The sequence below is a fragment of the Dreissena polymorpha genome, chromosome 3, assembly GCF_020536995.1.
Source record: "Dreissena polymorpha isolate Duluth1 chromosome 3, UMN_Dpol_1.0, whole genome shotgun sequence".
Lineage (NCBI taxonomy): Eukaryota > Metazoa > Mollusca > Bivalvia > Myida > Dreissenidae > Dreissena > Dreissena polymorpha.
Genome location: NC_068357.1, coordinates 14,111,988 through 14,135,915, shown reverse-complemented (window position 1 = coordinate 14,135,915; position 23,928 = coordinate 14,111,988). Strand labels below are relative to the sequence as shown.

Here is a 23,928-nt window from a genome sequence, read left to right as displayed (position 1 = left end):
TATAGTAATATAAGGAAAAATGCCCCACCCCTTTGGAGGCCATGTATTTCAACCAACCGAAACCATTTTCAAACTTATCCAAGATATCATTAGAACAAATCTTCTGACCAAGTTTCATTAAGATTGGACAATAAATGTGGCCTCTAGAGTGTTAGCAAGGTTTTACTAAAGCCATAAATAGCCATATAAGGAAAAATGCCCCGCCCCCTGGTGGCCATGTTTTTAAAGCAACCAGAACCATTTTCGAACTTGTCCAAGATATAATTGGGACATATCTTCAGACCAAGTTTCATCATGATTGGACAATTAATGTGGCCTCTAGAGTGTTAACAAGGTTTTACTGTAGCCATATTAGGAAAAATGCCCCGCCCCTCTGGCGGCAATGTTTTTCAACCAACTGGCATCATTTTTTTAACTTGTCCAAGATATAATTGGGATGATTATTCTGACAATGTTTCATGAAGATTGGACAATAAATGTGGCCTCTAGAGTGTTAACAAGGTTTTACCATAGCCATATAAGGAAAAATGTCCCGCCCCTTGGCAGTCATGTTTTTCAAGCGAACATAACCATTTTCGAACCCATCCAAGATATCATTGAGACCAATCTTTTGACCAAATTTCATGAAGATTTGACAATTAATATGGCCTCTAGAATGTTAACAAGGCACATGATGACGGCGCACAACGCACAACAGACAAAAGGCAATCACAAAAGCTCACCATGAGCACATTGTGCTCTGGTGAGCTAAAAATAGTTGCGTCTAAGATTATGCAATAGCGAACAACTTCATTGCCTTCCGCGCTTCGATTTATTTGATTTCAATGTAGTGTTATAGTTCTTACTTCACAACAAGTTGTTTTACTTAAGTTAATTACCATAGTTCAGTATGTTGTTTTTGTTTTTCAAATATTCCATAAACATATTTGGAAGTTTATATCTATGTGCACATTGAATCAATGAATGTGATTATAAGAACAGTTAGAACACAGGAAGTTTTATCATTGAAAAATGCTTTATTAAATTCTTAAATGCAGATACAACATGAAATGAACATATCATTTTTACTTCTGTCATTCAAAACAATTTTATATCAACATAAAAATTGAATTTAGCTTTGAAATGAGCTTAAGTTAGGATGAAAATTGTTTATTATAGATTACCAAAGTGTGGGCCAGCTCATAATGTATATCCAAAAATAAAAAAGGTGGCAAAAATATTTACTATAAGAAAATATATCTCAATCTCCATATTGATACAAATTCAACAAAATGCTCTAAAAATCTTTATCTGGAAACTATTAACATTTATAAATAAGAGGGCCTGAAAGGCCCAAAGTCGCTCACCTGAGATAACAAGATATTATTGGGACAAATCTTCTGACCAAGTTTCATGAAGATCAGAAAATAAATGTGGCCTCTAGAGTGTTAACAAGGTATTACTATAGCCATACAAGGAAAAAAGCCCCGCCCCCTGGCAGCCATGTTTTTTCAACCAACCGGCATCATTTCTGAACTCGTCCAAGATATTATTGGGATGAATGTTCTTACCAAGTTTCATGAAGATTGGACAGTAAATGTGGCCTATAGTGTGTTAACAAGATTTTACTATAGCCATATAAGGAAAAATGCCCCGCCCCTTGGAAGCGATGTTTTTCAAGCAAACAATTATTTTTGAACTCATCCGAGATATTTTTGAGACCAATCTTCCGACCAAATTTCATGAAGATCTGACAATGAATGTGGCCTTGAGAGTGTTAACAAGGTTTTACTATAGCCATATAAGGAAAAATGCCCCGCCCCTGGTGGCCATGTTTTGAAAGCAACCAAAACCATTTTCGAACTCATCCAAGATATCATTGGGACAAATCTTCTGACCTCTAGAGTGTTAACAAGGTTTTACTATAGCCATATAAGGAAAAATGCCCCGCCCCCGTGGTGGCCATGTTTTTCAACCAATCGGTATCATTTTTGAACTCGTCAAAGATATTATTGGGATGATTCTTCTGACCGAGTTTCATGAAGATTGGACTATAAATGTGGCCTCTAGAGTGTTAACAAGATTTTACTATAGCCATATTTAGCCATATAAGGAAAAATGCCCCGCCCGTTGGCAGCAATGTTTTTCAAGCAAACGTAATCATTTTCGAACAATTCCAAGATATAAATAAGACAAATCTTCTGACCAAATTTCATGAAGACTGGACAATAAATGTGGCCTCTAGAGTTTTAACAATATTTTACAAAAGCCATATATAGCCTTATTAGAAAAAATGCCCTGCCCCCTGATGGCCATGTTTTTAAAGAAAGCAAAACAATTTTCCAACTCATCCAAGATATCATTGGGACAAATCTTCTGACCAAGTTTCATGAAGATCTGAAAAATGTGGCCTCTAGATTATTTACAAGGTTTTACTATAGCCATATAAGGAAAAATGCCCTGCCCCCTGGCGACCATGTTTTTTAACCAACCGGCATTATTTTCGAACTCATCCAAGATATTATTGGAATGAATCTTCTGACCAAATTTCATGAAGATTGGACAATAAATGTGGCCTCTAGAGTGTTAACAAGATTTAAAATGAATAAAATTGACCTTTGACCTTGAAGGATGACCTTGACCTTGAACTTCCACCACTCAAAATGTGCAGCTTCGTGAGAACGCCGCTTTGAAAAAAAAATGTTGTTTTTTTTTCCTTTGACCTTGAAGGATGACCTTGACCTTGAAGGATGACCTTGACCTTCCATCACTCAAAATGTGCAGATTCATGAGAATGCCCCATTGAATTAAAAAAAAAAAGACCTTTGACCTTGAAGGATGACCTTGACCTTCCACCACTCAAAATTTGCAGCTTCATGAGAAAGCCGCTTTGAATATTTTTTTTGACCTTTGACCTTGAAGGATGACCTTGACCTTGAAATATGACCTTGACCTTGAACTTCCACCACTCAAAATATGCAGCTTCATGAGAACGCCGCTTTTAAACAATTTTTTTTTTTTACCTTGAAGGATGACCTTGACCTTGAATTTCCACCACTCAAAATGTGCAGCTTCATAAGATACACATGCATGCCAAATATCAAGTTGCTATTTTTAATATTGAAAAATGTGTTTGTCAGAAACACTATGTCCCCTTCTGCGCCGCTTTGATTTTTTTGTGTTTTTTGTTTGACCTTTGACCTTGAAGGATGACCTTGACCTTTCACCACTCAAAATGTGCGGCTCCATGAGATACACATGCATGCCAAATATCAAGTTGGTATCTTCAATATTGCCAAAGTATTCATAAAATGAGCGATTTTGGCCACATATACATGAACTCTGACCTTGAAGGATTACCTTGACCTTTCACCACTCAAACTGTGCGGCCCCATGAGATACACATGCATGCCAAATATCAAGTTGGTATCTTCAATATTGCCAAAGTATTCATAAAATGAGCGATTTTGGCCACATATATTTGACCTCTGACCTTGAAGGATGACCTTGACCTTTCACCACTCAAAATGTGCGGCTCCATGAGATACACATGCATGCCAAATATCAAGTTGCTATCTTCAATATTGCAAAAGTATTCATAAAATGAGCAATATTGGCCACATATATTTGACCTCTGACCTTGAAGGATGACTTTGACCTTTCACCACTCAAAATGTGCAGCTCCATGAGATACACATGCATGCCAAATATCAAGTTGATATCTTAATATTGAAAAAGTTATTGCAAATGTTAAAGTTGGAGCAAACAGACCAACGTACAGACCAACAGACAGGGCAAAAACAATATGTATCCCACTATAGTGGGTGGGGGACATAAAAATGCCCTGCCCCCTGGCGGCCATGTTTTTCAACCAACCGGAATCATTTTCGAACTTGTCCAAGATATTATTGGGATGAATCTTCTGACCAAGTTTCATGAAGATCAGACAATAAATGTGGCCTCTAGAGTGTTAACAAGATTTAACTATAGCCATATTAGGAAAAATGCCCAGCCCCATGGCAGCCATGTTTTTCAAGCAAGTGCAACCATTTTCGAACTCATCCAAGATATGATTGAGACCAATCTTTTGACCAAATTGCATGAAGATTGGACAAAAAATGTGGCCTCTAGAGAGTTAACACGGCAAATGTTGACGCCGCACAACACACAAAAGGTGATCACAAAAGCTCACCATGAGCACGTTGTGTTAAGGTGAGCTAAAAAGGACTACAGTATTCACAAAGATTTGGGAAAAACCTAAATATTTGTAGACACAATAAAACTTAAAAGCATATATATCTGCATGTAAAATTGCCCACATACTTTCTGAATGAAATAAATGTTTATATTTACAAAAATGGCTTTAAAAAGACCTGCATCCATCAAATGATCGACAACAAAATGAACATGGCATTACAAAAATGAAAATGCATAAATTGTACAATGCATGAAACTTCTCACTGTATATGAAACAATGTGATAGAATTAATGCTTTAAAAAGCTTTTCAATAAAAATGTTGTCTTCTTTACAAGTTCAAAAAAGGTTTGACTTATACATGTTGATTATCGGAAACTTAAAGATAACTTACTACATTGATGAAATGTAAAAAGAATTCTTCTGAAAATCATTTACCACTTGTTAATCAACTTAAATTTAACATGTATTTATGAGTTACAAAACAAGAGATCATTGGAAGAGTTAATGTTATATTCACAAATAAATGGAACATTTGTATATTACTCCAGCTTGACATAGTTACCATAAAATTTCTACATTTTTAAACACATCAAATACACTTAAATACCAAAAAAGCAAGAACTGATAAGTTGTTACTGATCTCATCTCCCAAAAACTGAAAAAGGTCAAACCAATTACTTTCACCTACATTCAAAACATAAAATCAAACCATTTGATAAATGTCAACACTACCTTTCCTCACAATGAACATAAAAATTTACTTAACCAACCTGAGTTCACACAGGTTTTGTAAGTTTATCATTCTTCACAAACTTTTTTGCCTCCTTTTTCAAAGCTTCTATATCCTCTTCTTCCTCTTCCTCGTCTTCTTCTCCTGATTCGTCTACACTATCATCATTCTCTTGGGTCTGACTCTTGTCGTTAATAAAACTGTCTTTATAATCGTAGGTGTTAGGACCTGTCTCACCATCGTCATCGTCATTTACCCTCTTTTTATTTTTCTTCTCCTCTGCAACTTCATCATTTTCTTTTTTCTCTGAGATTAAGAAATGCATAATTATTATGATTTCAAAAGCACATAAAACATCAGCACAGACTTATCAGTGACGACAATTTCAGCTTTTATAGTATTTTTTGTTAAGAAATAATCTTTGTACAGAGAATCCAGTTTAGGAAGAAATTGTTGTCCCTGATTAGCCTGTGCAGACAGTGCAACCGGCATCATTTTCGAACTTGTCCATGATATTATTGGGATTAATCTTCTGACCAAATTTCATGAGGTTAGGACAATAAATGTGACCTCTAGAGTGTTAACAAGATTTTACTATAGCCATAAAAGGAATAATGCCCCGCTCCTTGGCAGCCATGTTTTTCAAGCAAACGTTACCAATTTCTTACTCATCCAATATATCATTGAGACCAATCTTCTGACCAAATTTCATGAAGATTGGACAATAAATGTGGCCTCTAGAGAGTAAACAAGGCAAATGATGACGCCGCACAACGGACAAAAGGCGATCACCAAAGCTCACCATGAGCACGTTGTGCTCAGGTGAGCTTAAAAGCAGCAACAATATGAGCCGCATGAAAGCAAAGTTGAGAAAGCTTAAGAGGTAACACAGACCACCATGCATGTTTGGCAATATTTGTTACTGGTAACTGAGATTGAAAGTTTCATCTTAGTTTTTTAAGCAACTTATATTGTTATATCTTTGAATGGCATATATGGAGTTACTCTTTCCGATTATCAGTTGGTTTGCAGAGTTCAGCCACCCCCGCGATGTGACTTATGATGAACAGTCTGGAGGACGATGATATCCCATACTGCCCTTATGGGTCCACTTGCTATAGGTGAATAATTGAGCCGCTATCTTACAAAGCTGGGCCAAATGCATGTGTGTAAGGTGTCATATCAGAGTATTCTTGGCAGTAAGCCCAGGATAATCAGGGACGACACTTTCCGCCTTAACTAGTTTTTTGCTTAAAAGAGACTTTCTTTAAACAAAAAATACCAGAAAAGTGTAAAGTGTCGTCTCTGACAACACATTACCCACATGCATTAAAACCCATTTTCGCAGAGCGGGGCTCAACTATTGATCTGCTGGGCACACACCGTTAGGGGTCCTTTCTTCTTTGTCGTTTGTATGATGTCTGTATTGCTTTAAGTGGCTGGTATTCGTTCTGAAAATGCAACACAAAGGTGAGCATTAACAGATTCAATATATGAGCCGCATCCTGAGAAAAGGTTAAATCTGGGACAACACTTTACAGGCATGCAATATGCCCAGTTTTCTCGGAACGCAACTCAAAGGATTACATAGCTTTTAATAGGCTTTTTACCCTAAAGTGTATTTTATCCCCTCATTTTGTTGTGAAGGGGTATTTTACACCCTGTACCAGTAATTTCCATAGGCCATTTGAGTGTCCCTCGCCAGGGATGATTGAGTTTCAAAATCAGAGACAGCAGGGCACTTGAAATTTACTGATTACCGGTAGTGTATTTTTCTGCAACTAGCACTTCTTAAGATCAAAGCGATATCAACATAACAAGCAATAAAAGTCCCCTACCGGCTCCACCATTGTCAGAAATTCCACCAACTCTGTAATTGATTAATAGTTTGCGTTGCTATTTATATGCATCATCCTCTTACCCATATATACACTCATACAAGGTTTGAATGAAAACTTCCCAAACAGTTCCAACATATAGATCCGGACACAAAAGTTCTTGTACGGTCTGACAGACAAGGCAAAAAGAATACACTGCAACTCCAATATATCAGGGTCCGTTATATCGCGTTGTCCAATATATCGCGAATCGGCTATGGCTCCCAAAAATCTGACGAGCATAATCCCCAAATAAAATGTTTTAATCTGAGAATTTGATGAATATAAATCCGTTTCAAGCTAGTACTTTTCCTTTTTTTCACCAACTTTAATCCAACATTCATAATCCAGTTTTGACCAGATTGTTTGCTTACATTGTACATCACTTTAACACCTGTGTACTGCGATAAACAATAGCCCCTCTTGTCAAACATCACAGGTCATTTCGGGTGTTACCATTCTGTATTGAATTTGCTTTGAACTGCCGAAACGCACCAGTGCACACATGATGGTGTACACAATTATAACTGTAAATGTCACAAGTCAATACTGACCTATCTCAACAATCTGTGTGCGTTAGATACAGTGTAAACTACTTGCTTTTAATTGAGAGGAAAATATCCCTCAGTTTGTCAAAATGCACTACTGTTAAAACCCATGCTTTGCATGAGAATGAATGACGTCATTTTGTACATGGGTCTAATTTGTGCATGCTTTCTTGAACAATACAACTCGGCAATGTTTTTCGGATTACAAATTTAATTATATGCATTTAAAAATACTCACAAGGAATAATGTTTTGTGTTATACCAATGAATAACATATGGATATAACACATAATTGAATAAGGTAGGTAAATAGCGTGTTTTGAGATTGCATAACGATGCTAATGCATACATATACATGCATACATAACCATACAATTTATATCGCGCACCGGATATATCACGGTCGCGATCTTTGGACCCCTTTAACCGCGATATATTGGAGTTGCAGTGTATCTCTCTGCCTATTGCGCTGGATAATTACTCACCTATAGCAAGTGCTGGATAATTACTCATCTATAGCAAGTGCTGGATAATAACTCACCTATAGCAAGTGCTGGATAATAACTCACCTATAGAAAGTGCTGGATAATAACCCACCTTTAGCAAGTGCTGGATAATAACTCACCTATAGCAAGTGCTGGATAATAACTCACCTATAGCAAGTGGACCCATACGGACAGTCTGGGATATCGTCGTCTTCCAGGTCCGACTGTTCATCATAGCTGACGTCCCCGGGATGGCTGAACTCTGCAAAGTGCTCTGGGTTCTTCCTGAAATTCATGTGAAATATTGTGTTGTGACTTGGAGAACTAGTTGTGACCTTTTTGTGTTTTAATTAACTTGCATGGTGTCAGGGATTCAAGCATGGCTGAAGCAGTCAATATTTTCATTTCAACTTAATCATAATGCAATCAAAAAAGAGCTTTATGTTTACAATAAAGGCAATATGTGCAATGAATTATTAACAAATTACTGGAAACTAGAGATTTGTTCTATGAGTACTAAACCCAAACTGCTTTGTCAGCGATTTTCAAGGGCAAATAACGAATGTGTGGATCAATGGGAATGAAGAGTTCTGCAAATCTGCACTTCAGGCTGATGAGATTTTTTAAGTTGTAATATAATAACAACAGTAATAGGTTGAGAATTGTAGAAGTATAAGCTTCACAAACTTATAGCATTTAAAAAGAAAATGACTGACCACCCAACAAAGTTACTCTTATTCATTTCATCCCTTAAGATTTATAATAAAATATGTTCATAAAAAAAACACTATTAATCTAATTTACCTGTAACATTTCTTGCCGAACATACATGGTGGTCTGTGTTTACTCTTTAATTGCCTGACTTTCTCAACTTTATCCCGACCTTTTCCAGACGATTTGTCGTCATCATCATCATCACCATCAACATCATCCTCATCAGAACTTTCCTCCTCCTTCGCAGCTTTCCCTCTTCCACGCTTCTTCTTGGGGGTAACTTCTTCTTCCTCTTCTTCTAATTCTTCATCCTCTTCCTCCGAAACAGAACCCTTTTTAGGTCGCTTAGTTTTAGGGTCTCTTTTGGGCGCAACATAATCGTCTGAGCTCGATTCCTCTTCATCGTCGCTACTTGTGCGTTTCCGTCGGGCTCCACGACGACCACGTTTGGCAGGCGGAATGGCGGCTCTCCGTTTCTTGGATGACCTTGGGACATATTCATCCTCTGACGATTCAAGGTCCTCGTCAGAGTCCGCATAACGTTTCCGTTTGCCAACAGTACGAGATGATCTCCGGCTACCTTGCGGTTTGGACTGAAAATGGATGACTGGTTTTGATTTTGGATATTCGAGTGGCATTCTGGGAAAACACGTATTTTTCATGATAATTGGAATAAAAGAGTGACTTCAAGAAAGTTCAATAAGTTTGACTGTAGCCATATAAGCAAAACTGTAATGCCCACTGACAACCATTTTTTTAAATGCACAGGAACAGTTTTTGAACTCTGCTAAGCTATCATAAGAAGCAAGATTTTGGGAAAATTGTACAAAGTTTGGAAAAAAAATGGACTTCTGAAGTGTTCACAAGGATTCCCTATAGCCTTGTAAATAAAAAAGTCCCAATGCCCTAGCTGCTACTTTTTTAAATGGACCAGGGCCACAACAAATGTTTAAAGTTTCATGAAGATTGGACAAAAAATATAACTTCTTAAGCATTCACAGTAGTTTTTAACCAACATGGGCAAATCCCAAACTTGGCTGAGATATCAATAGAACAAATAATCTGACCAAGTTTCAAAAGGACTAGGCAATAAATGTGGCCTCTGGAGTGTTCACAAGGTAAATATTAACAACACACAAAGGACAGCGCAGGACATACAAAAGGTAATCACAAAGGTTAATGACACAACAAGGACAACACATGACATACAAAAGGTAATCACAAAGGTTGATGACACAACAAGGACAACGCACGACATACAAAAGGTAATCACAAAGGGTCACTATAAACATATTGTGCTTAGGCAAGCTAAATAGCAATCTGATAAATAATTTGGTTTTTTAAATCTTATGAGCTAACCATCTTCTTTTTTTAAATAGGTTAAATAAAAGTCATCTCAAAAGACAATTACCCAATCCCAGACCAATCTTTACCAGCGAATGATTGAGCTGCTTTCAAAGAAAACTAGGCAAGATGCATGTGTAAAGTGACGTCCTATATTAGCCTGTGAAGTCAACAAGGGCTAATCAAGGATGACAGCTTCTGCCTTAAGTGGATTAACGTGAAGAAGAGCCTTTCTTTAATTGAACAAGAGCTGTTTTTGTGAAACACAATGCTCCCTACTGCGCCGCTTTGAAGCCATATATTTGACCTTCAACCTTGAGGGATGACCTTAACCTTGACCTTTCACCACTCAAAATGTGCAGCTCAATGAGATACACATGCATGCCAAATATGAAGTTGCTATCTTGGATATAGCAAAAGTTATGACCAAGGTTAAATTTTTGGGACAGACACACAGATACAATGACGGACAGACAGACAGGACAAAAACAATATACCCTCGATCATTCGATCCGGGGGCATAACAATAATATGAAAGTGTCAAATAATATGCTGACAAATCTAAAACTGCAAATGATTCACCTTTTTCTGCGATGCTGATTTGATTTCCTCCTCCCAATCACTCCCAGAGTCCTCCTCCTCCTCTTCACTAGCGCTCATCACAAAGTCACTGTCCTCGTCCTTCTCCATGGACTCCTTGGGCACGTCCTCGTCCGAGAAGTCCATGAAATCATCCACTGAAACAGGAATGTATTATCACTTATAACAGCCATTTTTTGTGTGCCCAATCTGTACCAGTATTGTGCAAATTGGAAAAAATTAGTGCCAAAATCCCAAAAATTGGGAAAATTCGCATTGTGAAATCTTCAGATTGGAAATTATGGGTCTTTTAATTGCTTTATACTTCAATGCACAAACCAATTTGTATATTCTTTTACATGACTTTTGCTAAAATGTTTAGCATCAGAGCTCATTATATTTGTTCAGTTGCAGATCATACGCTTCTGGAATGCTATTGATGCAAACTTTCTTTGCCTTTGGGAATTTTTCGGTAGGGGATTGGGAAATTTGGACACAGAGTCAGCTTTAAAGTCCAGTAATTTTTCAAATAAGCTTTAAAATAAGGTAAACAACAAAAAGCACCACAAAGAGACCAAGTAACTTTTTGGATAGGAGAAAAACACAAACATAACAAGAGCACCGCCTTGCGGGTGTAGACCGCTCATCTATTTTCTTTTTAAAGGTGAAGAGACTCTCATTTTCAATCACAAACGAGGGAGGGGTGGAGTTAAGAGGGGTGTATAGTGTGGGGGTGAGGACATTTATTACATTATTTTCCAAAAATGCGAAACAAAAAATATCGGGGGGGGGGGGATTCTTGGGTGGGTGGGGTGGGGGGGGGGGGGGGGGTATAGTGTGAGGGTGTGGTTGTCATTTGTGAGATGATCTTAAAAAAAAAAAAAAAAGAAAAATTTAAAGGGGGGGTGGGATTCGGGTGGCGGGAGGGGGGGGGGGGATTCTACGGTGCGATGGTTGGACGGTATTTCAAACATAAAATAATAAAATAAATCTTAGTGTTTTTTAACAGTTTCAAAAAAAATAATTTGGGGGGGGTGGGTGGGGTGGGGTATAGTGTGAGGGTGTGGTGGTCATTTGTGAGATGATCTTAAAAAAAAAAAAAAAAAGGGGGGGGGATTCGGGGGGGGGGGGGGGAGGGCACGGGGGATGGTTTGGGGGGAGTCTATTGTGGTATGTCAGGTAAGAGTAGTTTTGTCAAAGTATCAATCAAATCTAATCATAAATAAAGAAGTTATGGCAATTTTAGCAATATTTAAAAATTTGACCTTGAGAGTCAAGGTCATTCAAAGGTCAAGGTAAAATTCAACTTGCCAGGTACAGGAACCTCATGATAGCATGAAAGTTTGAAGTTTGAAAGCAATAGCCTTAATAGTTAAGAAGTAATATGGATCGAAACACAAAATTTAACCATATATTCAAAGTTACTAAGTCAAAAAAGGGCCATAATTCCGTAAAAATGACAACCAGAGTTATGCAACTTGTCCTTTTACTGTACCCTTATGATAATTTGCGAGTGTTCCAAGTATGAAAGCAATATCTATGATACTTTAGGGGTAAAGTGGACCAAAACACAAAACTTAACCAAATTTTCTAAGTATAAAGGACCCATAATTCCGTCCAAATGCCAGTCAGAGTTACATAACTTTGCCTGCACAGTCCCCTTATTGATAGTTAATAAGTGTTGCAAGTATGAAAGCAATAGCTTTGATACTGTAGGAATAAAGTGGACCTAAACACAAAACTTAACCAAATTTTCAATTCTCTAAGTATAAAAAGGGCACATAATTCTGTCAAAATGCCAGTCAGAGTTAAATTACTTTGCCTGCAAAGTCCGCTTATGATAGTTAGTAAGTGTTGCAAGTATGAAAGCAATAGCTTTGATACTTACGGAATAAAATGGAATAAAAAGTATAAAAAGGGCACATAATTCTGTCAAATTGCATGCCAGTGTTATCTAACTTTGCCTGCCCAGTCCTCTCATGATAGTAAGTAAGTGTACCAAGTTTGAATGCAATAGCATTGATACTTTCTGAGAAAAGTGGACCTAAACACAAAACTTAACCGGACGCCAACGCCGAAGCCAAGGTGATGACAATAGCTCATAATTTTTTTTCAAAAAATAGATGAGCTAAAAACACAAAACATTCTTTACCATAACTTTTCCGCTTTTCTCGGGCTGCTCTGTTAGCTCTTGAAGTGCCAGGTGTAATGTCACCTGCACCTTTCCGTTCTTTCTTTGGCTTTATTTCCTCCTCTTCCTCCAACTCTTCCTCTTCACTCGAGACGGCCTTTTTCCGCGCCCGAGGCTTGGGCTTGGCTTTCGGGGTAGCCTTTTTCGCTGGTGATCTTTTCTTAGGCTTGAACTCTTCTACCTCCCAATCATCATCATCGTCATCATCATCACTGCCTGCATAACTCTTTCGCTTCACAGTTCGACCTGGGTTGAAGATGAATATTTTCGGAGTAGGTACACATTATACTATTATACAATTAAATCAAATATACAAAGCTTGCTTCACCAAGAGGGAAGAGAAGGTTTGTATCATTTAAAAATATTTCATAGCTTAATGTTCATGAATCAATCTTCAATTCTTAGAACTCACTAAAAAACAGACCTCAACCATTATCAATTTATATTGAAATAAGTTTTTGTTTTTATGAAATCAGTAGAAAAGCTTTGATGGAAGACTAAACCCTGTTGATAATATATGAAAAAAAAGAAAGAAAAAAGTTTCATAAATTCTGATCATTGCTTTCCGAGATCTCAGGTGGAAAATAAAGATCTATGAGACAATGAAATATGAATAATGGAATGTGCATGTCCACTCAATAGGATATTGCATATCAAGTTTCATCAAATTCAGATTTTTATTGTCTGAGATCACATGCAAAATGAAAGGTATCAGCAAAGGGAATTAACTCATTGAAAATGATTGGACAGGAACCATCAAAGTCTAATGATTAGTGTCTGTGATCTCATGCAGAAACAGAAAGTTTGACCCACTGAAGTACTGATGCACTGACAGACGGTAGGACAGACATGGAGCAGCAAAGAAATGATAAATTGCAAAAATGGCTTATGACCCATGCAAACTAAATTCCATCAAAATTAGAATTAAGACAGAATCGTTGCTAATGTGCTCCATTTTTCAAGAAGCATAATAAGACTGTCTCTTGGTGACTAAACTTTGGATTAAAGATCAAGCCCCAAACCTCGTTTAGTTGTTGTAACCACCTCTTCTTCTTCTTCCTCGGCTTCCATTTCAAAGTCTTCGTCATCTTCACTCTCAGTCTTCCTATCAGAATTAATCAGACATTTTGTTCAGTTTCTTTAATTGTCCACATGAGCTGTGTCAGGAGACGGTGGTTCTTTTTGCCATATGCCACCAGCTTAGCTCTAGATCTGCCTCAGCATACACCTATGCTTTAAAGCACTACCACACTCGGGTTAAACAAACATTGTTTTAAAGGCTATTTTTTCAGCACTTATGGTATTTCCATTGTACATGAATGAATCGAATTATGAGTTTCATTTGTTAAATATTTGAACCATATATATTTTTGTGTTATATGTAAATCAATAAGGGATTTTACAAATATAGATTAAGTTATATGGCTATAAAACTGCTTTAATCAGTTCACTATTCTGTTCTTACTTTTTCCTGGCTGCCTTCTTTGTGCTTGGTTGGGAAGTGCTGACTTTTCTAGCATGAGGTTTAGCTTCAAAAAATAATATAGAGATAACAGTCAAACATTAGTTATAATGCTGGCAAAACAGATATATCGAATTCCACTTTTGTATCAAAAGTACACTAATTTAAACAAGAGGGCCATGGTGGCCCTGAATCGCTCACCTGACTAACCAAATACAATCCCAACCCAGATTTCATCAAGATAAACATTCTGACCAAATTTCATAAAGATTGGATGAAAACTGCAACCTCTATTGTCTACACAAGGTTTTTCTATTATTTGACCTAGTTTTTTACCTAGTGACCTAGTTTCAGACCCCAGATGACCCAAATACAATCCCAACCCAGATTTCACCAAGATAAACATTCTGACCCAATTTTCATAAAGATTTGATGAAAACTGTGACCTCTACTGTCTACACAAACAAATTGTTGACGGACGGACGCACGCACACACCCACACACAACGGACGCCAGACATCACATGGCCACAAAAGTTCACCATGTCACTTTGTGACAGGTGAGCTAAAAACAAGAGCACCGCCTTACGGGTGCAGACCACTCATCTATTTTCTTTTTAAAGGTGAAGGGACTCTCATTTTCAATCACAAAGGAGGGAGGGGTGGAGCGAAGAGGGGTGTATAGCATGGGAATGTGGACATTTATTACATTATTTTCCAAAAATGGGAAAAAAATGCTAAAAAAAAAAAAATCGGGGGGGGGGGGAGGGGTTTAACCATTAAGAAAAAATGAAATTTGGGGTGGAGGTGGGGTGGGGGGGGGGGGTATAGTGTGAGGGTGTGGTGGTCGTTTGTGAGATGATCTTAAAAAAAAAAAAAAAAAAAAAAAAAAATTAGGGTGGGGGGGGGGGGGGGGAGATTCGGGTGGGGGGAGGGGGGGGGGATTCTTGGGTGCGATGGTTGGACGGTATTTCAAACATAAAATAAATATTTGTGTTTTTTATCAGTTTCAAAAAAAAATAATTGGGGGGGTGGGGGTATAGTGTGAGGGTGTGGTGGTCATTTATGAGATGATCTTTAAAAAAAAAAATAGGGGGGGGGGGGGGTTCGGGGGGGGGGGAGGGGGGAGGGCACGGGGGATGGTTTGGGTGGAGTCTAGTGTGGTATGTAAGGTAAGAGTAGTTTTGTCAAAGTATCAATCAAATCTAATCATAAATAAAGAAGTTATGGCAATTTAAGCAAAATTTAATAATTTGACCTTGAGAGTCAAGGTCATTCAAAGGTCAAGGTAAAATTCAACTTGCCAGGTACAGTAACCTCATGATAGCATGAAAGTATTTGAAGTTTGAAAGCAATAGCCTTGATAGTTAAGAAGTAAAGTGGATCGAAACACAAAATTTAACCATATATTCAAAGTTACTAAGTCAAAAAAGGGCCATAATTCCGTAAAAATGATAACCAGAGTTATGCAACTTGTCCTTTTACTGTACCCTTATGATAGTTTGCCAGTGTTCCAAGTATGAAAGCAATATCTATGATACTTTAGGGGTAAAGTGGACCAAAACACAAAACTTAACCAAATTTTCAATTTTCTAAGTATAAAGGGCCCATAATTCTGCCCAAATGCCAGTCAGAGTTACATAATTTTGCCTGCACAGTCCCCTTATGATAGTTAATAAGTGTTGCAAGTATGAAAGCAATAGCTTTGATACTGTAGGAATAAAGTGGACCTAAACACAAAACTTAACCAAATTTTCAATTTTCTAAGTTTAAAAAGGGCCCATAATTCTGTCAAAATGCTAGTCAGAGTTACATTACTTTGCCTGCACAGTCCCCTTATGATAGTAAGTAAGTGTTACAAGTTTGAATGCAATAGCATTGATACTTTCTGAGAAAAGTGGACCTAAACGCAAAACTTAACCAAAATTTTCAATTTTCTAAGTATAAAAAGGGCACATAATTTTGTCAAATTGCACGCCAGAGTTATCTAACTTTGCCTGCCCAGTCCTCTAATGATGGTAAGTAAGTGTACCAAGTTTGAATGCAATAGCATTGATACTTTCTGAGAAAAATGGACCTTAACGCAAAACTTAACCGGACGCCAACGCCAACGCAGACGCCGACGCCAAGGTGATGACAATAGCTCATAATTTTTTTTCAAAAAATAGATGAGCTAAAAACAGCCATTTTATGGTAAAATTCGACCCAAGACCTTTAAGTGTGACCTTGGCCTTCATAAGTTGGGAGATGAATCATCCTGATTCTTGCAAATGAACAATGTCTTGTGATAATTGATAATATATGCTTAACACATTAAAGTTTGAATAACATGATGATGAGGGAATAAAAAGAATTGTTGACAATATATTGCCTTACAAGAGTTTTTCATTGGTGATGACTTTGCCATCTGCATCATCCAGTCTGGCAGCTTTCGCTTCTTCTGCAAGGGTAGGGTCATATCTAGACCACCCTCTGGCTTCACTATACCATTCCACTGAAAAAAACGCATTTTTTAACATATGAGCCTCCCCTCTGGAAATACTGGGCTTAATGAATGTTCATAATGTATTGACCCAGATTGGCCTGTGCTGTCTATTAAGGCTAATCAGGGTTGATTTCCGCCTAGACTTGATTTTCATTTAGAAGATACTTCCTTCAAAGAAATATTCCACTAAAGCAGAAAGGGTCATCACTGATTGCACTTAACGCTCAAGTATTAAGGGCAAAGTATTAAGCACAGTCTCCCCAGAATGAGGCTCATATGAAAATGTTGTGCCACAGTTCTTTTGGAAAGATTTATACAATGTCTATACAACCATAGCAAATAATAATGTGTTTGTATGTCTCTCTTAAAATATTAACTCATATTTGTGCAACTGACACATAATATTTTGTACAGAATGAAGCAGGATGGCTTGACTTGCACATACCTATGCAGGAGGTAAATAAAGTCTCTTATCTAAAATAAAATCATTTACTACCACCAGCTGAAAATAACGTTTTAACCAAATAATCCTTTTCAAAAATGGTCTTAAAACGTATTTACAAAGAGAAATATTTGTCACAATTGTAAGCTTATGGTAGACATTCAGAATCAATTCTTAATTAACTGTATGTTACAATGTACTGTGAAACCATTTATTTTCGACAGCACAAAATTTCGTCATTTTTATAAAAATGACGATTTCGTCAGCACTTAAATTCGCCGATTACTGATTTTGAATTTTTTAAAAATGCGTCAGTCAATATCCGATTTGTATGTAATACATATTCGCGATCAATCGCAATTGCAAAAAATCGTGGTACGAATTCGGGAACACACTTGAGAATCACTGCAGGAGGTGGGGCCTGTTTGTCACATGCCAATTAACTAGTCTTTTGTTATCAAGGGACAGTAATGTACCCTCTTAATGTATGCCATTCACACGTTCATTGTTATGATTAGCGGACAAGTGGGATCGAATAACCGTTAACGAGTGTTTGTAACAACGAAGCCAATTGCCAATTAGTCTTATTCTATCAAATAGCAAATCAAACTAGTCACTTTTGTTTATTTTCTTGGGTATGTGTTCTAGTTGGTATGATTTTTATTAAAATGCTGTCAATACCGTTTAAAAACTGTTTGTGTTATACGACAGAGGTTCCAGCTTGTTAAGTGGTTTTTTTACAAATAAAATGCTTTTTTATTCTGATATCAACATGAAAATTATAAACTCTGTATGTGTGTTTGTTCTTAAAAAGTAAACTACAGGTATATAAATCAATAATGTCAATAATTTAAAAATAAATAAATTGATACATATAAAATAGTAATAAGTGTGCTTAAACGCAAACAATCAAACAACAAACAGCAACTAAAATATTCTTTATTAATTTGTGATAAATACGCATGTTGATCACACATCGTTATCTTTTCATTTGGTTTATTGTCTTTCATCGGCATTTGCTGCGTGATGGCTAATATGCAACACCCCTGAAAAACACAATGCACCTAATGGGTAATAAAGATATAAACAATTAGCGCTAATTCATTACCATTCTACATAAACGAAGTCAACGCATTCGATACAGCTGTACTGCACACGCGTTTTAAAGAAGTGTAACGTGTCAGTTAAGTACCTTGTGTAATCAACATCCCTTTGTGTCAAAACCGGATTAATCGTGATTACAAAACAGCAGTGAATGTGTGCACGGATTATGTTGGAATTTAATGCCTCATGTCTACAGTAAAGTTTTGAAATATTGTTCAACTTAGTGTTTGTTTTTGTTCAAACATAGAGCACGATTGTTCGTTAGGATCTTAAATTCGCCGATCGGTCGACTGACGAAATTTATGAAAATTAATGCCTGACGATTAATAATGGTTTCACAGTATCTAAAACCACTGAACATTGCAATAAAAATATCATTAAAAAGGACTCAGAGCAGGATTTGCATATTCTGTATGGTATGTACATGTAAGCTTCTTTCTTACCTTGTTTGTTATCATGGAAGTTTCCTCCTCTACAATTTCTGAAGAAAACAAGACAGTACGTTAATGGTCAGTAATTGTAACCTGCTCTGGGAAAACGGTGTTTAATACATGTGCTGAAAGTGTCGTCCCTGATAAACTTGTCTGGACTGTACAGGTTAATCGGGAATGACACTTTAAGCATAAGCCTGGTTTCCCATAGCAAAGCTCTATTTTTACAAAATTTCATTCAGTATCACTTTTAAAAAATTCACATAAATTCATTTTAACAAGAGATGTGTTTGTCAGAAACACAATGCCCTCTATTGCGCTGCTTTGAAGACATATATTTGACCTTTGACCTTGAAAGATGACATTGACCTTGACTTTCACCACTAACAAGGGCTGTTTGTAAAACATGCATGCCCCCCATATGGGCTGTCCCTTGTAGTGGCAGCCATTGTGTGTATACCATTTTGTCACTGTGACCTTGACCTTTGACCTAGTGACCTAAAAATCAATAGGGGTCATCTGCGAGTCACGATCAATGTGCCTATGAAGTGTCATGATCAAAGGCAAAAGCGTTCTTGAGTTATCATCCGAAAATCATTTTACTATTTCAGGTCACCGTGACCTTTGACCTTGTGACCTCAAAATCAATAAGGGTCATCTGCAAGTCATGATAAATCTACCTATGAAGTTTCATGATCCTAGGCGTATGCGTTCTCGAGTTATCATCTGAAAACCATTTTACTATTTCGGGTCACCGTGACCTTGACCTTTGACCTAGTGACTTCAAAATCAATAGGGGTCATCTGCGAGTTATGATCAATCTACCCATGAAGTTTCATGATCCTAGGCGTATGCATTCTTGAGTTATCATCCGGAAACCATTTTACTATTTTGGGTCACCGTGACCTTGACCTTTGACCTAGTGACCACAAAATCAATAGGGGTCATCTGCAAGTCATGATCAATCTACCCATGAAGTTTCATGATCCTAGGCGTATGCGTTCTTGAGTTATCATTCAAAAACCATTTTACTATTTAGGGTCACCGTGACCTTGACCTTTGACCTAGTGACCTCAAAATCAATAGGGGTCATCTGCGAGTCGTGATTAGTGCACCTATGGAGTTTCATGATCCTAGGCCCAAACATTCTTGAGTTATCGTCTGACAACCACCTGGTGGACGGACCAACAGACCGACCGACATGAGCAAAGCAATATACCCCATCTTCTTCGAAGGGGGGCATAAAACTGTGCAGCTCAATGAGATACACATGCATGCCAAATATCAAGTTGCTATCTTCAATAATGCAAAAGTTATTGCAAAACTTTAACAAAGGTTAAAGTTTTGGGACACGCACAATGAATGAATGACAGACAGACAGGCCAAAAACAATATACCCCCGATCTTTCTAACCATAATCTCATAACGGACTCAAGAGTATTTCGATAAGCCTGAGGCTTTCGATGCAATCAACTAAAATAAATAGGTTTAAACTTAACCTTAATCTGACAATTCCACATGATGTTTGCTTACCTTTTGGTTCACTCTTCTTATTGGGCTTGCTGAAAAAACACAAGAAAACATTTATACTCAATATTTGTTTTAAGTATTTCATCATTTAGTTATGTGTTGTAACTTGCAGTTTGACTTTTGTTTTCAGGCAGATATACCATAAGATGAATTTTATAATAACAATGTTAATATTTGTAATTTACTTAGTAAGTTATTCAATTGATCCAAGGAGTATAAAAAACGTTACTTTATGTTCGATTATCTTTTATGTTGCAAAGTATTTGTTTTTTATCATTAATCAGGTTGTTGTTTTTTAATATAACAGCCCCTCTCTGAGAAAAGGGGGCTATATGCATGTGAGCTATGTGTAATTCCATATTAATGCACATACATAAAGATTAGGCACAGGCTAATGAGTGACAACACTTCCCCGATGACTATATTTTCGTTACAAAGAGACTACCTTTAAACAAACAATTCCATAAAAAGCAGAAAGTGTCATCCTGATAAGCCTGTTCTGATCAAAACACAATTAAACCCCATTTTTAATTCCTACTTGTGACAGATATAGACATGGCAATAAGGAAATTCTGGATACAGTGCTCCAGCAAAGCCTTAACACGAGCACCACATAATGGGTGCCAACGCTCGGCTGCGAGTGCAGTTTTAAATAAATGAAAGATTGTCAGAATTTTTTTTTTAAAGGTCACAGTGACCTGGACCTTTGACCTAGTGACCCAAAAATGGGAGTGGCGTGTAAAACTCATCAAGGTGCATCTACATATGAATTTTCAAAGTTGTATGTGGAAGCACTTTGATTTTAGAGAAATGTCAAGGTTTGAGCATGACGCGGAGGGCGAGCTGGCTATGACAATACCTCGTGTTTTCTCCGAAAAAGTCCAGCTAAAAAATACACTTCCTTGTTCTCAGTGAGTACAGACATACTAACTTGTATAATCAACGTTCAAAGCGTTCTTTGTACTGTACTGAAACTAACTGCTATTTTGACCAACCAAACCATCATCCAACAGTTGCAAAAACAATACTTACCACATCTTCAAAAGATAATTGGAGCCTCGAATTGGGAAAAGTGGAATGCATGCATTTGCGGCAAGTGTCGTGCCAGATTAGCATGTCTAGTCAACACAGGACTATCCGGAACGTCACTTTTCGCCTAAACTGGATTTTTTGTTTAGAAGAGACTTCTTTTAAACATGAATTTCATAAAAGCAAAAGTGCTGTCCCTGATAAGCCCGTGTCAACTGCACAGGCTAATCAAGGATGACACTTAAGGCAAATGCATTAAGCCCATTTTTCAAAGATTGTGGCTTAGAGTTACCTTTTGGTTGTACCATTCTCTGTCACAGGGCAGGAAACTTTAAAATAAAGGCTATCAGGGAGGAGACCAAAGATGTGTCCATTTTCCAGCAATCGCCTCTCATCCTTTTTCATTATCTCTACGCTACCCTTAGGTGTCTTCTTGAAAAAGCAGGGGTTGGTATGTGTCTGTAAATATAGTGACATGCGTGTTAGTCAAATTCTTTGATTTAGCTTGATTGCATTGAAAGTCTTAGGCTTATCGCCGTTATCGGAATGCCCTCGATTCTGTTTCCTGGGTAGAACCAGTACATGGTGTCTTCGTGATCAAATGGGGATCGAACCCATGGCCTTCCGCTTGCTAGGCAAGCAACATATCCACTACAACACAGCATTCATTATTCAGAATTTGCAGATCTGCAGAGATACCTGAAAGCTACCAATATATATAAATATCACAGTTCCATTTTATACCAAGAAAGCATTTATTTATAATACTGTCCAGGTAATTGATATCGTCTTAAAAATGCAATAATTACCATAAATAATTTATAAAACGGTTAGCCTATGGCAACAGCTATATTTTTCCTTCTTTCCCTATGTAGAAAATATTACAAAAATTTCTAAGTGCTTTTTGAATCCCTAATCCCTAATAGGATGGAAAGCTGCATTAATTTTGTTCCAAAACCACATTATCAGCAAGTGAACAAACAAAATGAGCATTGAAACATAACATTACCAAATAGGCATGTACAAGAATATTAATTGGATTGTGCAATTTAGTACAATTCAATTACAAAGACCCATAACTCCCAATCTGAAGATTAACGATGCAAACTTTCCCAATGTCAGGGTTTTTCACGATAAATTTCCTTGTTGACGCTTTAAAGGGATCTTTTCACGCTTTGGTAAATTGACAAAATTGAAAAAAGTTGTTTCAGATTCGCAAATTTTCGTTTTAGTTATGATATTTGTGAGGAAACAGTAATACTGAACATTTACCATGGTCTAATAGAGCCATTATATGCATCTTTTGACGATTTTAAAACCTAAAAATTATAAAGCGTTGCAACGCGAAACGATTGAATAATTTGGAGAGTTCTGTTTTTGTCGTTAAATTTTGTGAAACTACGAAGATTGCTTATATAAGGTATAAAATACGTCAAGTATGTGTACTCGGCGGAATAGCTCAGTAGGCTAAAGCGTTTTTACTTCAGGACTCTGGCAGGACACCAGGGGTCACTGGTTCGAAACCTGCTCCGGGCAATGTTCTTTTCCTTTTTTTAGTTTTATTCTTGATTTTTTACTGGAGCTTTTACGATCCAATGTTTACATTTATCAATATAAAGCATTTAATGAATAAGTTAAAAAATGCCAAAATCTGTGAAAAGGCTCCTTTAATGGTACTTTTCCCTATTTGGTAAACAAAATCGCTAGCACACATTCCAATATGATGTTAATTTTTTATCAATATTACCGGTGTGAGATAAAGTTTCCCATCAGAAACCTCCAGTACCCCATGATTTCTGGACACCCGCTTGTCTGTAACCTGAAAAGTTTAAAATGAAATTTTTGTTTTCATTTAAGTTGATAGCAACTACATGCTTAGAAAAAAAGATAGAAAAATCATTAAAACGGTATACTTCTACTTATTTTTTATCAAAAGCAAATTAAATTATAATTTGATGAAAATAAATACAGATCTGTCCAAAGGCAAATCATATCATTTAAACGTGTACCTGCAGAAATGCACCCCGTCCAATGACTGTTTTTCCCTCTTCAATTGTGATGGGCTGGGTATTGCTGTCATCTAGCTTAACTATTGATATGGCACTCATGGTTATTGTTATCTTATAAGCTGCCTCTAAAGTCTAATTGAAATATCAACACTAAAATCAAAAGTAGGTCATCAACGCTGTTTGTGTGTTTACAGAGATCTTGCAAGCAAAGACAAAATTAAGAACATATTACAAAATTACTGATAACTATGTTTAGTATCCCATAGATATTCTGTAAAAATTTATATAAGATCATGAAATTTGTAGGCAAAGCATGTTGTTTCACTGATATTTTTGTAATTTGCTTTTTTGCATAAATTTAACTCAAAGAGAAATGAAGCCCAAATTCAAAGAACATTAAAAAACGGTTACACCACACTTATTTGAATTTAACGTGGTGCAAAGGGTGTACAGTGTGAACATGCAAAAATATTTGTGTGCGGAGCACAACCAAAAAGCAAAGTTAGCACATCAAAACCAATGTCATCTGTTTATAGAACGGAATAGAACATAACCTTTATTTCTCACAAATGTTCAAGCTATACACAATAAGAGTAAAATGAACAAAGCAAAATACTAAAATTATGCATATGAATAGTTTACATTCACTTCATTTAACTAATATAACACGGCTATTTGTTTAATACAGTTTAATGCAGAAAGACCTCTGCACTAAATGGAAATTGCTCGAGGAATGAAATGATTAAAAAAAATAAGTTTTTCCTAAAAGCTTAATGAAATATGCCACGTGTC

The 23,928-nt window shown here is 36.8% G+C and overlaps 1 protein-coding gene across 3 annotated transcripts; it reads right to left on the bottom strand.

The window, feature by feature from the left end:
• Nucleotides 1–792: 792 nt before the first annotated feature.
• On the bottom strand, nucleotides 793–23,499 carry LOC127873040 (aprataxin and PNK-like factor). 3 transcript variants are annotated; one of them, XR_008045911.1, is made up of 15 exons: nucleotides 23,137–23,499; nucleotides 22,875–22,946; nucleotides 21,420–21,586; nucleotides 20,102–20,130; nucleotides 18,581–18,618; nucleotides 16,483–16,600; nucleotides 14,111–14,174; nucleotides 13,668–13,750; nucleotides 12,607–12,891; nucleotides 10,458–10,612; nucleotides 8,622–9,124; nucleotides 7,986–8,102; nucleotides 6,291–6,358; nucleotides 3,492–5,213; nucleotides 793–3,199 (listed from the first exon to the last, which is right to left on the bottom strand). XR_008045911.1 is itself a non-coding variant. In XM_052416602.1 (14 exons), the coding sequence occupies exons 1-14, from the start codon at nucleotides 23,233–23,235 to the stop codon at nucleotides 4,954–4,956; spliced, it is 2,058 nt and encodes a 685-aa protein (XP_052272562.1). In that variant the 5' UTR covers nucleotides 23,236–23,499; the 3' UTR covers nucleotides 793–4,953. The 3 variants fall into 3 exon arrangements, 2 of the variants coding, with proteins under 2 accessions (XP_052272562.1, XP_052272563.1); XM_052416602.1 differs by having other exon boundaries at nucleotides 793–5,213; XM_052416603.1 differs by lacking the exons at nucleotides 6,291–6,358; nucleotides 7,986–8,102 and having other exon boundaries at nucleotides 793–5,213; nucleotides 8,701–9,124.
• Between the last annotated feature and the right edge of the window lie 429 nt (nucleotides 23,500–23,928).

What these genes read in the sequence shown, in the direction of transcription:
- LOC127873040 (XM_052416602.1), bottom strand. Translation starts at nt 23,235, where the DNA reads ATGAGTGCCATATCAATAGTTAAGCTAGATGACAGCAATACCCAGCCC. An exon ending in GAGAATGGTACAACCAAAAG is followed by an intron (nt 20,131 to 21,419) that starts GTAACTCTAAGC and finishes GTGTTTTTTCAG; the next exon opens with CAAGCCCAATAAGAAGAGTG. An exon ending in AAGAAGGCAGCCAGGAAAAA is followed by an intron (nt 13,751 to 14,110) that starts GTAAGAACAGAA and finishes TAATTCTGATAG; the next exon opens with GAAGACTGAGAGTGAAGATG.